Source organism: Manis javanica, chromosome 3 (assembly GCF_040802235.1).
Source record: "Manis javanica isolate MJ-LG chromosome 3, MJ_LKY, whole genome shotgun sequence".
NCBI lineage: Eukaryota > Metazoa > Chordata > Mammalia > Pholidota > Manidae > Manis > Manis javanica.
In genome coordinates this window covers 81,306,304-81,322,251 of record NC_133158.1, presented here as the reverse complement: position 1 = coordinate 81,322,251, position 15,948 = coordinate 81,306,304, and the positions used below count along the sequence as shown (strand labels likewise).

The following is a 15,948-nucleotide window of genomic DNA, read 5'->3' as shown; positions in this document are numbered from 1 at the left end:
AATTGTCCAAGGTAGTGGAAGCCCTGAATTCGGTCACTATAGTTCCTGTTCTCCTCTAACCCCAAGACAGTGCTGCCTACTCTTTCCACTTTGATAAGACTAAAATAGGCTATTCAAGCAAATCTCCAGAATAAAAAGCCTCTTCCAGTTGAGTTAAATCTCAGCTGCAGAGAAGTGACTTTGCTTCAGGTACCCTCCTTAACTGGTACCCTATTTAGTCCTTGTTTTAACCAGTTACCTGACAAACTTGAGATAAAAAATTGCCTAACTCATAGGGCTCCAAGCTTTACTAATAATATACCCTGACCAGTAAAGAGTTCCTGAGCATCCACAGCTGATGTATGTGTATTTATTTGCATATTATGCACAAGAACTAATGTACTAATATATTTGTTTAAAAATATGTATTGGGTGCCTTCCCTGTTCCAGGACGTAGAGATACAACAGAAAACAAATAATGATACACCTGGAAGGGACCATAAAGATTATCTCTTCCAACCCAAGTCCAACTTGGTTATGAAACTGAGGCATAGAGAAGAGACACAATTCCCCTAGAATCACATACCTAATTTGATAGTGATTTTAGGAGACAAAGCAAATAAACTTCTACAATAAGTCACAGACAAGGAGAAGACAAGAGACAATAGCTGCTTCGTTCACGGTGGCTTGATTGACAGTTCGCATGGCTCCCCAGGTAGGGCCAGTGATTTCTTATCCTCATGGAGTTTGCATTCCAGCAGGAGGGAGACAGACTGTAAACAAAGTAAATAAGTAAAAGATATGATATACAGCATGGTAATCACTACTTTGGGGGGAGAAAACCAAAAGATGAGGATAAGAAAGGCTAGGAGTTTGATTTTAAATAGATATATTACCAAATTAATTTATAAAAGTCATTATGTGATGGTCTTAAAATTCATAAGTAGTCGCTCTTACTGGACATTCATAAATAGTCTTTCTATATGTCAGATGAGATAAATAAACGTAAAGAAAAGTCCCAAATATTTCCTGCTCCCTAGATTATCATCTTACTGCCTGGGGTACCCCATACCCCCAATTTAGTAACCATGTCATCGTTACATAGACTATAATTCAGCCATGAAAGTCACTTCACTTCTCTAAGTGTCTTGATTTCATGACTAATAAATATAGTAAAAGGACTGAATTAGATGATTTTTAATATCCCTTTTAACAGTAACATGCTATGATTTCGTAATCTCTGGAGAAACAGTTATCATATTTGTCTCAGCAAAGCAATGATTCAAATTGCTCTTTGGGGAAGTTCAAGACATTCCTGAATTTTTGTGGAGGTGCCAAGAATTACATAGAACCTCCACAGAGCACAGCAGGTAGAGGTGAAAATATCAGGCCACTAGAACACATTTTTTAGAAGAGCAGCTTCTGAGGAAAAAAGCCCAAATGTATAGTTGTCAATGTAGACCACCATGTAAATTGTTCCTAATCATTGCCTAGAGAAATCCAAGCCCTGTTGTCAACCCCTCCCTTCAGGTATCTTGCCCAGTAGTTTACCCAGCCATTCTGGCCATGGATATTGAAAATCTGTGTCCAGGATGACCATTTAGTGAGTGATTCTGTCTATTAAACCTCATTTGGCCCAAAGACTATATCTGGAACCAGAAGAAGTCAATGCAGCCAGTAATAGACTCCCAACATTATTAAGCCCATTCTCATTCATTTGAGGCTGCCAGTGCCCATGACACAAGGCTGAACTTCAATGCTCTCTCCACCCAAAGCTTAGTTGTTTTTCAAGGACCAAGTAGGAACTAAGAAGATATTTTCATGCTCTGAAAGTGGTTACCAAAGCCAGAATCTGAAAATAGGAGGACAGAAATTTCTATAGAAAAAAAAATGCCAAATCCTTGAAGTCCTCAGATCAATACAATTCTAGATGAAAGTAGTAAGAGCTAAAATCTTATATGTATCTTGTGAATATTTTTTTTATTTGCTGCTGCAGTAAAGAGCGTTGAAATTCTGTTTAGCTTAACATATTGGAAGTCAGCATATCTGTGACAGATCCTTTAACCAGAATTTCTATTTGGAAGCAGATACAGCTTAATCAAAACTTTCCCAGCTGCTTCTCTCCAAATACTAGTTATTCCCTGTTTGCTCTACATTTCTCATTTGTTTTGTCAAAGAAAGTATAGTGTTGTGTTAGCCAAGGTGCATTTTACATAAGGAAAGTAATGTTTCAGACAAAAAAAAATTCAACCATGTTCTGTTTGAGTATTTTAAGTTTTTACATTTTAGTGAGTTTAAGCTCTAGGCTTAAATATGGAATGTTAAAATGCTTTAAGATTTTAAATTAGTTTAGGAATTTTCAGATAGTTTTTATGAGATATTCCCTCAATACTGTAGATGAAGGGATATTTTATTATAATGAATAATTCTGGGTTTGCAGGATCTGTTTTAGTGAATAATTTAGGATGTTTCCCAAAGGTCAGTGATATTGTACATTAGGGAAAGAAAATGAGAAAATACAGAGTGCACAAGACTAGTCCATAAAAGATGTAGCTAACAGCAGGCGCCATCTGCTTAGCCATTCAGCAGTTACTTCTTAAATGCATGTCAGTCAGTGGGCCAGGTGTACATGCGGGGTGAGGATGGAGAATTAGGACACCCAGTCCTCACTCTTAGGAGCTCACTGTGTAGGTGAGGAGGTAAGTTCTGGCCTTTGTTACATCTTACCCCTGCCCCTAAGGAAAATGTCCACTCCTCAAGTGTAACCTCATGCCTTCTTTTTTTTTTAACAGAAACATCGTTGCTTACATGCAGCATATTTTTAAAATATATGCCAAAATAGCATTCATACTCTATTATTTAGGCTTCTTTTGACTATAAGTGACAGAAACGCAAATTAACTCAACTAATTTTCATTCATAGGCCTAAGAAGGTAGTTCAGCAGTGCTGGGCCCAGGAGGTCATGCCTGATCATTAGCACTATGGTGGGGCCATTGACCACATTTTCTCCTATGGCAAAAGTGTTCTTCTTTGCTCTATTCTCTTTTATGCTCCAGGTCTCAGCATGCCAGCTTGGCAACTTCAGAGAATGAGACTTTATCTCTGTGAAAATTCATATACCAATCCCAGAGAAGACTCTGGTTGGTTCTGTTAGGGCCCAGTGCCACTCTGAACCAAAACCATGCCAGGGAAGTGAGTACTATGACTGGCCCACCTGGTCTGGGGAGTGGCCTTGCATTTGCAGGCAGGGGGTGGAGAGCCTGTGATTGACAGTTTCCCATAATCCTGTGGAGGGAAGGAAGAAGGGAGGAAGTTCCCAAAGGAAAGCAGTTGTGCTACCAGAGATATACTGTATTGGCCTTTTTTGGGATACGTTTGTTATGCAGTCCAAGCTCATGCCAGTCACCACACAACATGTCAGTAAGTCAAGAGACAAGGTGTTGGGGCAAGGAAAACAGCTTTATTCAGAAATACACAGACCCAGAAGATGATGGACTGATGTCCTAAAGCACCAGCTTAACTCAGGGTTCATTGCAAGCTGCTTTTATGCTAGGAAAGGTGGAAAAGGGGAGGGAGCAGGTTATTGGGTGACTGAAGACTGCAGACATCTGGGCACCAGCAAGATCTAAAGAAAGCTGAGAAACTCTGTGTCCTTGGTTGGTTTACCCTCATTGACCTAGATTTAGTCACAGTGTTCCCAAAACTCTTTGACAGGGCCATCATTATTTTCATACATATTTCCCTATCTCCTGGAAGAGGCAAGCTTCGGGTAAGGAGCTATTTGCAGAAATTTCAAACTGTAAACAAAATTGCTTTTTATCATTAACAAGTGGAGGGCTCCAGGGCTGAGCAGAAGCCCCTTTGCTTTTTCTTTCTCTTGGCCCAAAGGTTAAGGCAACAAAGGAGACAAATACAGCAGCAGACATGCCAAGCTTCCTCTGTTACATGTTGTCTTCAAGAGCAGCTTTATTTACTGCAAAATCAAATGGCACCAAAATACTAACATTGTGCATCACCATATTCTAGGGAGGTAGGGAGCATATTGGAAAGATTCTGAGAGCTGTAGAGCAGGGTTTCTCATTCTCAGAATGACTGACCTACTGACAGGTTGCACTGAATAATTCTTTGTTTTGGGCCTGTCTTAAGCACTAGATGCCAGCAGCACCCTCCCAGTCTTGACAACCAAAAATGTCCCCAGACATTACCCAGTCAGAGGAGGGGTACAAAATGACTCCCAGTGTAAGAGCCACTGCTTTAGAGCTAGAAAGATCTGGATTCAAATTCCACCTCCACAGTTCACTGATCAGGGGATCTTAGGTTGTTTAAGCTTTCTGAGCTACTTTCTGAGCTAATGGGATTCAAAATACTCAGCAGCAGGATTGCCGGAATTAGGGCTAATATATGTAAAATACCTCATATGTAAAAGGGGTTTATTAACAAACAGTAATAATCATAGCTTGAATTTTCTTGACTTATTATGAGCCAAGTATTTTAGATTATTAGCTCATTTAGTCTTCAAAATAATTATCTTAGATACTATTATTACTTCCATTTCTAGATAATTTATCCAAGGTTGCTAGCTGGTTAATGGTGGAACTGAAGTTCAAGCCCCCTACTTATTCCAAAGTACATGCTTTTACCTTTTAAGCCATACTGTAGAATTCTGCTTTTCAGAGGACTCTCCATACAATAATTCTAAATAATGAGATCAAAGCATCTTTAATTATGTATGCCACTCTGTCACACTAGAAGTGTTTTCAGTTTCCTATTAGCAAAAAAATGTGGATTGACTCACTCTTGTCTGGAGTTATAAGTCGTTTTATATCTTGATATTAAAAATTTATAAAATATACCATATTTATTGTGTTTCTCAGAAATACATAAGGCAGTGGCTTGAAATCAGAGTTGTAATGATCAACATATCTAGCTTATTACCAGTCTCACAGGCACATCAAAGGTGTGCAGCTCCTTGCCATTTCTAGCATGTTTTTTCTTTTTTTATAAGGTACTGTAGGTTAATGTTTTATGTTATTTTCACCCAAGTCCAAAAAATAATTGTTGTTTACTACATAATGGGAGCACGTCGGAATGCACAAAACCACACAAGCTCCGAGCATGATACCAGGGGCTCTACAGCTCCTGCAGTGCTTACTGTGTGGAATGTGCTTAACAGAAGCAAACAGAAGCAAAACCTGAGCAGCAGGCAACATTAAATAACCAAATCCACCCAGAGTTAATATGTAGGGAGGAAACTAGCAACATGTAAATGAGAGGAGACTTGGCTCAAACTAATGATCTAAACACAAGACTGGAGTTTGGGGTTTTGTTTTTTGTTCCCCAACATAATGGTGTTTAAAAAAAAATCACCTTGAAGCAACATGAAACCCAAATACCTTCTGGGGTTGGCATCATTTAAGCATATGCTACTTAGCTAGTTCAGCCTCCCACAAAGAGAATCAGTATCAGGGACCATCTCATTTGAAGTTTACTAGGCAACATAATGCTGCCCCAGTGTTCGTGAAGGTTTTTTTTTCTCCTTACTTTTCTAAAGCTTTTATATCACAAGGTTTGCTTTAGATTGCTTTCTGAAGCTTACCTGAAGAAAAAGATGGAGTTCATCTTCAGGGTTTTCTTTCTATAGACGATGTCGTAAAGAACCTTTTGACCTTATCGGAATTGATTCCTTTCCTCAAAATTCACAAAGGAAGAAAATAATATTTCACCATATTCCTTGTTTACCCTCATAATACTATGATCTTTATCAATTATCGATTAGTACTTCAGACAAGAGTGATGGATGTGTAGAATCACTTACCTAGAAATGCAGTATGATTTTATGACTCAGAGAGTCCAGTCATTTCCAATTTTTGTCTCTGATTAGATTTTCAAACTCTACTTTATTATGTAATGGTCCTTGTGTAATGATCTGTGTAAGATACAGTAAATTGCTAAAGGCTCATTCCCATTACTTTACCCTTCTATATTACAGAGAGAATTTTTGCATTTATTTGAATATGTACTCTACCAAAGCAATTTTCAAAATGGCCTTTCTTTTCTCAGTTTTTCAATAATTCCTACTAGTGTTACATAGGCAATAGCAGCATTTTAATTAAATACATACTAACTACACTAACATGATATATGGCTGCCCCAAAGGCAAGAGTAATAGGAGATACTATGATGAGCAATCAATCACCATTGTAAATAATTCAAATAGTAAAGTAGTAAAGTTCCAAGTAGAAGAAAGCAATAACCAATATAGTACTACCACAACGTAATTTTAAGGGATTTTTCTTTTACTTAATGACAACAAAGCTAGAAAATGTATACATGCTAGCAACGCTTTCATAAAAAATTACTTATGCCTTCAATATACTTACATATTGAAATATATTTGCACACTTTATCTCTGATAAAGTTTATTCCACCTTTTGTTCTCTCTGGAGCATTTACAAAAAGGGCATTTTAAAATCCCCTTTTCCTTTGTACTCAGACTATTTTTCCATAGCTTTTACATATTTTGAGTAGGGCCAGGAAACGTATTATTTAGAGTTGTCTAATGTCTTTCTAAAATGAAAATGATGCAACAGGGAAAAACTATTTAGGTTTTTTCCCAGGGAGTGCTTGGTAAAATGGCTTAGTAAAAACATTGGTTTCTTAAAGGAAAAATGGTTTCAACAAAATCGATTGGGGATGTGTCTTTATATTTCCAAAAAGTATATTTTGTTGGAGGGGAACTGGTATGGTAAGGAGTATCATGGTTCCCAAAATCCTCCTCATCTTAGTTTGCCCAGAAATCCTCTGTCCCCTCCTGGATTTTCGTCTCCCTGCGCTTGGAGCTCTGGAGGAAACAGCCCTTTCAATGGAGGCCAGATCTCATGGAGGTTACAGAGACTGGAGACACAGATCTGTTACCCAAGTCCCTGGGGATTAAGCCTTCAGTTTCAATGACTCTAGAAATACAGCTTTTTGAGCTAAGGTACTATTGCAGTCATTGAATCTAGTTCTCCTTTCTTTACTCATGAGGAGGCAGGGACTTGGCCGACGACAGAGCTTGTTAGCCACAGGTGAGGACGCTGACGCCGTTCACGTGACTCCTTCACTGATGCGCTTTTCAGTGCGTACAAACTGAAGCATAGGTACATAGAAACTGTCAGTCATCTCAGTCTCAAGAACTGTGGCTTTCAACTGTTAGGGATAAATATTTTCCAAATGATAAATATTGTCATCAACAACCCTTTAACCCCTGAGAGTCCTACTCTTCATAGTGTGCCGTGTTTTGACTACTCGTGCAATAATCTGCATGGTGGCTACCTGCTAAGGACTAGCACTCTCCATTTCATGTATGTTCTTGACAATCTATTTTGAGTCCCAAAAAATGAGATTTGAGAACTGTCTTAAGGATGGAGTTTTAAGAAATTCTTTATGTTAAAAAGGCAACATTAACTTTCTGTGCCCTAATGATTTAAAAATTACAAATTAGCCCCTGAAAAGGTGTTTTCTGTCTGTATCATATTTTCATCACTCTATCTCCTTTTTTCTTAATGTACATTGAATTTCACTGGGGTCTTGATTGCCTATTGCTGAACTTTAAATCCTGGATGTTGAAATATACTGAATAAGGAAATAAGTATAAAATTTTAAATGTCATTTACTTATAACCACTTCCTTCCTTCCTTCCTTCCTTTTTTCTTTTCCCCTTGTAGACAGAACCTTTATATTACATGTCAGGAAAATGCATTACCAGCATCTTCAGTATTATTATATTATGAATCCAAATATCTTAATAAGTATAAGTAATCATTATCACAAAAAAAGGGTCTATACTGGGATGCTTTGCTTCACCATTCCCCTTCTCCTGAAATTACATGTTTTCCATCAAGCCTTGATGAACATTTAGAGAGAAAATAAAAATGAAATCATTTCACATTCCATTTACTAGTGTACATTTCAGTCCTTGCTAAAATTCTGAGACAGTTTCCTTTAAAAGAAAATATGAATAGCTAAATTACATGCACTCTCTTGGAGACATTCAGCAGTCTTATACCATAAAAAAATATGATTTCCCTGCACAGCCCAGGCATTCCTTGTTTAATGGTATTGTTCGGGGATGTCTCGGTGCTTTCATGTTGACTGTCTACTCCTTGTTTGCCTGATTTAATATAAGGTGCACATTGCCTGCTTTGATTCAGAAACCGTCAACACAATTGGGAAACTCATCAGGTTCAGCAAGAGCAGGACAGAGCCTGCTACATGCCTCAACTGAGCCTTGTGTTGATTCTGGGCTGCTAAAAATTGCAGTGTTGAGGACAAAGATCCAATACAATCTATTTAGAATAACCAGCGAGGTTTTAGATAATAATTTCTGACAGAATCTAATTTCTTCTACTTCTGCCTGAAAATTATCACTACAGTCATTTTCATATTTTTTCACTTTATTTTAATTTTCTTCTTACATTTTTAAATAAGGGTATAACCTTGTATAACTATTCTCCGAAAGATGACAGTCTACAACTATCATAAAACCAAACTGTTAGAAAATTCTCTCCAGTTAATTACCACCCCTTCATATCCTAAAACAACAAACTTCAATTAGTCTTTTAGACAAAGCAATTCATATGCTCCTGGCTCCCTGTCAGTCCTTAACTAAGGTCTTACAAAAAAATCCATAAAACAAAACTTCTCACGAAAGACATGTTTATGAAGATAAAGGTTAATGCAGATTTTTCTCAGGCTACCCTTAAAAGTACAGATTTCATAGGTCACATATATGACAACTGGAGCTCCATTCTGTGACTTGACAAGGCATTGTGCTTAGATGCTGGGAACATATGTAAAAAAGAAACTGTTGCTGCTCTTGAGAGACTGCAAGTGTTTTGTTGTGACGAGAGCCAAGGATCAGGTGGGACATGGCCAGAGGTGAGGACTGAGGGTCAGGCTCATGGTAGCCACTGCGAACCTGTAGGTGGGAGAGAAGCATGAGCACAGTCCCACTTTTGTGACGCTGCTTTGGGTGCTCTGTGGGAGATGACTGGAGGAAGGAAAGAAGAGACAGGAGACTAGTCTGGGGGCTGTTGCAAAGATGAAATGGAGATATTTCAACTATGTGATTAGTTAATCTTGAGTATCAGGGGAAGCAGAGATCCAAATGACTCCCTGACCTCTGACTTGAGGCACTGGAAGAATAATAGCACCCTTAGCAGAGGACAGAAATCCCAAAGGAGGTACAGGGTAAGTTTTGAACAAAATAAATCTAAAGCACCTGCATGACAGTGTTACAGAGTGGTATGTCCTACAGGTGATAGATACAGAAATCTGGAGGGGAAATTGAGCAGGAGCTGCAGCTAGGGCAGTTGTAAGCAGAGAGGTGAGGATGAAAACAGAATGTATGAGAGCAAAGAGGGCTCCCCACCTAATTCTGGGGGAGCAAGTCAGGGAGGTGGCTCAGACTCAGGATTTTCCCTACCACTACCATGATACAGAGCTGCCAAGAAGACAGTATCAGTCCAGTTTTAAGGCACTATTAGCTATGTGATACCCAATCTATTCATCAGTTGGAGCACTTCCATTTTCCAACCTATAAAATATGTATAACCATACTCATATAATAAAGGTATTTTAAGACCTAAATAAAGTAAGCTATGTGAAAACATCTAGCCAAGAACATGGCACATCACGAGCTCTCAAAGTAGTATGTGTTATTTGAATGTGAAACCAGAAAGTTCATAGAAAACTTATCATCACTCCAGCCCCAAATTGCTTCTCCTCCTGTGTCTTTGGTCTTTGCCATTTGACTGAAAAGTATTCCTGTTTCCTCCACATCCTGCCACATCTGACCTTACCCCAATTCTGTACTCCTGTCAAATCAGTCCACTTCTTGGACAACACCACCACTGCCTCCAGTAAGCCAACCCGGTCTCTTGCCCGGATCACGGCAAGCCTCCTTCCTGGCCTCCCGCCTTCTCCAGTGCATTCTCCGCACTGCAGCCTGAGTGAGCTTCCAAAAGGCAAACCTGATGCTATTTACTTGCTAAAACCCTTTTCCTCTTTGCAAAAAGTCTGTTTGTAGTATGCAAAATCATTCATGATCCCAAGAACTACAATTTTTACTTAACCTTCCAGTCTCAAATCTCACTTCTCTTGTTTGAAGATTATTCTCACCACACAAACCTTGTCATTCCCTGGTCAGGTCATGTCTCCTCGCTTCCACTCATCTAGTTGGCCCTGCTACTTTCTACATATCTTTTAAGAGTCAGCTCACCTCTTCTGAGAAGCCTCCCTGAGGCTGGGTTAGGTACATGCTCCCATAGCTCCTATGTGGCACTTAATACATTCAAACTCCTCAGTTTCTTTCACTAAATTATGTATTTCCTAAATACAGATGTATTTCTTAGTCATCATGTTATCCTTTATATATAATATGCTCAACAGAATAAGTGACTGTTATATATGTTTGTGTGAATAAATATAAAACCCATTAGAAAGATATGTCTTTTAACCATTCTTGTGAATCATATTGTTTAAATCTCTTCTCTGGCTACCTTTAAAGCCAGAATTTTTAGGTGTGGGATCTTGTTTATATACCCTGTCTATGAAATGGGGGCAATAATTTTACCTACCTCTTAGGGTTATTGTGAGGATTAAAAGAGTTGATACATGTAAATCATTTAGAACTGGCACCTGGAAGCTCAATAATTGTTAGCTGTTATTATTATTGTCACTGTTGTTTTTGTTGTCATTACTATTTTCCTATAAGGTAGAATCCTTCATATTTGACACCTGTCATGAAGTAGGGCTCGATACAAATTTCACAAGGTCATAAATAAAACATGAGGAAACTTAAGAGCCAGAGGTCATGAATCCATGGTCCTCCCACTGTTCCCACAGAAAGTCATGCTGGGATCAGACATTCCACTGACCACATTATAGATAGAGGTTCCAGGCAAGGGACCACACTCTCTGATACTCTGTCCTTTAATTCCTAAGAGCAATTAGAGAACTTGTCTGAAGAGTATAAACAGCGTGCTTAGCACCAAGCAGTTTAGCTTTGAGGGTCAGCTGCTTACAGGAGTTCCGTAGGAAAGTCAGGTCTCCAGCAGCTACGGACCTTGGAGCCAGTGGGAAATAGTAACCCTCTGGACCCAGTCCTTCTTTTTTAGAGAAGAGCAAACCCATCTTCTCATTGACTCAAGGACTCCCTGACTCATTCATTGTCTGAGCAAGCCAGTGGGATATCATGAGATCATTTTTGGACAATGCTGCTTGATGCACCAGCTTTTAAAATTATTCAGAGGAGACTTCCAATGCTGTTGTGCTTATACTTGAATCCATCTTGGGTAAGTTGAGACTCAAGGTTTTCTAAGAATCTGTTCCTCTATAAAGACAAATCCAAAAATTTCTTCTAATAGCTTTTGTTTTAGTCAGTAACATTTATTAATGTGTTGGGCATCATACTAAATGATGAGAATGCAGAGTCAAAAGTAAGCTTTCAGGTCTGGATAGCCTTAGAGGAAAGGCAGATGAAAAATTACAATACAGTATAATAGATGCAATAGTGGGCATGTGTATAAGAACCAGAAGCATTCAGAAATTACTTTGTTCAGCCAGAGAATGTGTTTTGCAAACTGTGAAGCAAGTGTATGTTTGATTAACCCAGAATATAAAATTTAGGATCCAAACAAAAATACTGAAGTCCAATAGCAGATGGTATGACAAAAGATAATATGGTAATCATCCCTAAAATTATGTTAGTTGATATAAAGTTGGAAGGAAGATGTTACGACAACTGAGAAACCTTTCTGGGGAATGGGCAGAGGAAAAGTTTAGGAGTAAAGAAACTAAATTCAAATTCCATCTCTGCCATAGAGGAAATTTAGGCAAGTTTCCTAACCTCTCTGCATCTATATTTTCTCATTTAAGAATGGTGATAATAATAACTACCATACTTAGTTATTTTAAGAATGAAATGAAGAAAAATATGCAAATGACCCAGCACACAATAGATACTCAATAAAGGCAGCTAATTTATTTCTCAGAATATAACCTCACTTGTCATCTGCTTTATTCTATGCACGTATAACTAGGTAGCTATGGTAAATGGACTACAGAGCTCTCCTAGGGTGGAATTTAAAAGTCTTTCTATAATGGAAGAGGTAATTTTTTTTACTCTATTTTTCTTAGTTACTTTTCAAAACTATCTACAGTAGTTTTGATGCATCGCAAATATTTTAACACACATTCTGCTTTTCTAAAATGTGTTGCAAAATATCTTAAAATCCAAGCCTCGTTGGTAACAAAAGTAGTCAGAAAACAGATAGGAAAAATCCTGTTTGATAAAGATATATAAAATAAATAGAAAAATGCTAGTGTCCTGAAAGGTTAAAGTGTTCCGGTCACAAAGACACTGATAGAATTGTGAGAAATGACCTCTTACAAAAAAGCTAAAACTTGGTAATTAAGAGTTTCCTGAGACATATTATTGCCCCTTCATACGAACTGCCTGTCACATAAATTATACATATTTTTGAGTCATGTCAAATGGTGTCAATTAAAAACTAAATTAACATAAAATGTGTTTCCAAAAATTAAAGAAAGTTTGTAGATGATACTACAGTGGGAGTGCCTCTGTCAAAAATATTAACCCTTGCATTTCTGTATTTCTGTTGATGGAGGGCAGGGCCAAGGTTAAATTATGCCTGTTTTTAAATATTTAGTCTGTTTCTCAGTTTTCCCACCTCAAAAATGGGAAAAATAAACCCTTTCCTTTGTCTTTCTTCTAGAGATGACAGAAGAATAAAAGGTCACATGAATACATTAGAACACTCATAGAAAAATTAAGCTACATAAATTCAGGGTCAATTGTATCACATTATTAGGAAATTCCCAAGAGAGTCATATATTAAACAGGTAAATATCCTGTCTTGTATGTGATTTCATAAGTACCAAAACAAAAACAAACAAAAAAAACCTTATTGTCATCTTTTTGTTACTTTTAGTGTTGGCTTCTCATAGAAATTCCTTTCCTTAGAGCTGCACCGTCCCACAGAGTAGCCACTAGCCACATGTGACTATTTAAAATTTAATTGTAATTGATTAAAATGAACTAAAATGAAAAATTCCATTCCTCAGTCTGACTATCAGTGACTGACTATCACTGACTATACATTTCAAGTGCCCAATAGCCACACATGATTTCCTGCTACCACAATGGACAGAGAGAACTTTTTCATCGTCAAAGTTCTGTTGGAGAATGCCGGCCCAGAGGAGACTCCGGCTGTCTGAGGCTGTTGCCCTGTGGCCTTAAGCTAGCCACTGATAGCATTTCAAAGATTAAATGACCTTAGAAGTTATGAAAGGACTTCCTAATCATGTCAGTGTCAGACTAAGGGAATGCCAGAATAGGTGGAGGGAAATTAAATAGGCAGTAAGGAAGAACAAAGGACTGATGGCTAGAAAAAGAATTCACACTGACATTATTTTAAAAGGATAAAAAATGATTCAGGAATTCAGTGCTTTAACAGAAGTGCAATTTTACTTAAAACATGTGTCACACCTGGTTTACACTAAATACATCAATCTTATGCTGACTTTCTGATGTCCTAAATTAAGTTTTGAGACATTCCAGCTCAGTCACACAAAACTGTTTCTCCACGTTGGGATGAAACTTAACCTCACTGTGTAAACCACATCTTTAAAAACATATTTTCCCCTCAGAAGGGTCAGCAGGTGCTATGGAGATTCTAGTAATTGTTATTCACAACATTTGTGTTTATCCTTGTTTGGACAGCTTGTATTTACAAGTAGTTGTCATTCATACCAATATTTTTGCTTCTATTTCCTGGATAAAAAGGAATTATAACTTAGCATATGTATTAGTTGTCCTAAAATGTAAGAAAATAATCTGTGTATGTTTGCATTTAGGTCATTCTGTCCATTGAAGAAGGTTACAGACTTCCGGCTCCCATGGGCTGTCCGGCATCTCTACACCAGCTGATGCTCCATTGCTGGCAGAAGGAGAGAAATCACAGGCCAAAATTTACTGACATTGTCAGCTTCCTTGACAAACTGATCCGCAATCCCAGTGCCCTTCACACGCTAGTGGAGGACATTCTTGTGTAAGATGCATAATGTTGATTTTTCCCCCTTAACAATCGTAATTTCTTTCAGGCTGTAGGCAAGACTAACAGGTAGAGATGAGGAAGTTTGCCTTGATAACTGTCTATTTGCCAACCTTTTAGAATAGTTTGTATAAACCATATTTTACTTATCAGCTGAAAAAGCAATTGGTTAACATTTTTAAAATGGATTTTTTTCTTCCATCTCTAATCTTTCTAAATTACATTTTTTCCTGTGTGGGTGTTTGGTATTTATATATCCTTCCTTTATTTACTGATCCATCCTTACCTTTGTAAGTAGAATTTGTGTGTGTGTGTGTGCCACCCCTTTAATTTTCTTGAACACTCTGTGGTCTGTTCCTCTATTTGAAATGGCAAGCAAGACAGGGGCAATTTGTGAATCAGCCAAGAGCAAGGATGTTTCCTGCTGATGTGATCACACCCAGCTGTTGTTATTTTCCATTCCTAAAACCAGAAAAAAATCAGATGACAAGACAAGAAATGAAGGCACTCATATAGCATTTTATAAAAGTCAGTAGAATTGAGATCTACTCACCTCTCCCTGCAGAGCAATTATAAGAAGGGGAAGAGTAGAAGAAAGAAAAACAAGATCATCTAAATCTAAAAATATTACATTTAAAATATTACAAAGTTGAAAATATATTTCTTTATTTAGGCCAAATTGGACTTAGAAATAACCAAAGCATTTCCAGAGCTCATTTTCCTGACTCAGGGAATGGCCAGCAAGCTATCCAGATGTTTAACTTTAGGTCACTAGTTCAAGTCAGTGCAGGTTTTTAGTGATAATAAGGCCAAAGGCTCTTCAAGGACTACTTGAAACAGGCCTCAGTTCAGAGCAGAGCACACAGGAGTTCATCTCTAAATCACTAATTGGCAGCCTCAGTAAAGTGAAGCCAAGCATGAAATAGGTAAAGATTAAACTATTACTCTAGCCTATCTTCCCTAAAGCTGTCCAACACAGGAAGCAGTAAAGGAGGGGGAAAAGGGGAGATACTTGGATTTCATCATACAAGCAATGGGCAGCCATGGAAGCATCTTAAGTAAGAGAATAGCATGATCACATTTGCGTTTCCAAAAAAATCACTCTAGGGCTGATTTAGACTGAGAGTACAAAGCAAAGAAGAAGACTGGAAACAGAGACAGTTATATGTTTACAACAATCTGTGCTAGAAAATATCAGGGCCTGACTTGTGATATTGGAATAAGCTTGGGACAAGGCAGACAAATGTGTCTTGGTCATTGACTTAATGTGGAAGGAGGAGGAGATAAAAGAATCAAAGATTTCATCAAGACTCTTAGACAAGCTGGTTGATGTTATTACAACTTGGAGAAAGAATGGAAGACAAGTTTTTGCAAGAGAAATGAGACCATTTGAAACATGCTGAATTGAAGACAGCTGCAGAGCATCTAAGTGGAGATGTCCAATAGGCAGCTGTATCTATAGATTGAACCTCGGTGAAAAGATGTGGGCTTGAGATGTATATTTGAAGATCATCAACATATAGATTGTAGCTAAAGCTTTAAGCATACTTAGGATAACCCATGAAGAACATAAAGAATGCAAATTAACAGAGAAAAAAACACGGAACCCTCTGGAACATCAAGATTTAAGAAAGGAACTGCAAAAGAGTGCCCAAAGGAGAATGAGAAGGAGGAGGCAGACAGGTGATGAGGAGGGCAAGGAAGGAACAGTGTCATAGAAGCCAAAAAGGGAGAGAATCTTAAGGAGTACAATATCCAAGGCTCCACAAAATTTCAGTAAGATAAATAGTGAAGTGTGTCCACTGAATTTAGCAAGGTGTTGTTCAAGTATTCACAGGCAGCCTCTGCAAGA

At 37.9% G+C, this 15,948-nt stretch overlaps 1 protein-coding gene across 8 annotated transcripts in view; it reads left to right on the top strand.

Moving 5' to 3' along the window:
* Nucleotides 1-15,948, top strand: part of EPHA6 (EPH receptor A6) — a 953,598-nt gene that overhangs the window by 920,359 nt on the left and 17,291 nt on the right. For all 8 annotated transcript variants that reach the window (XM_073231794.1, XM_037001712.2, XM_073231795.1 and 5 more), the window contains one exon: nt 13,900-14,093. In XM_073231794.1, the coding sequence (XP_073087895.1) occupies nt 13,900-14,093 (194 nt within the window). The remainder of the gene's footprint in view (nt 1-13,899; nt 14,094-15,948) is intronic.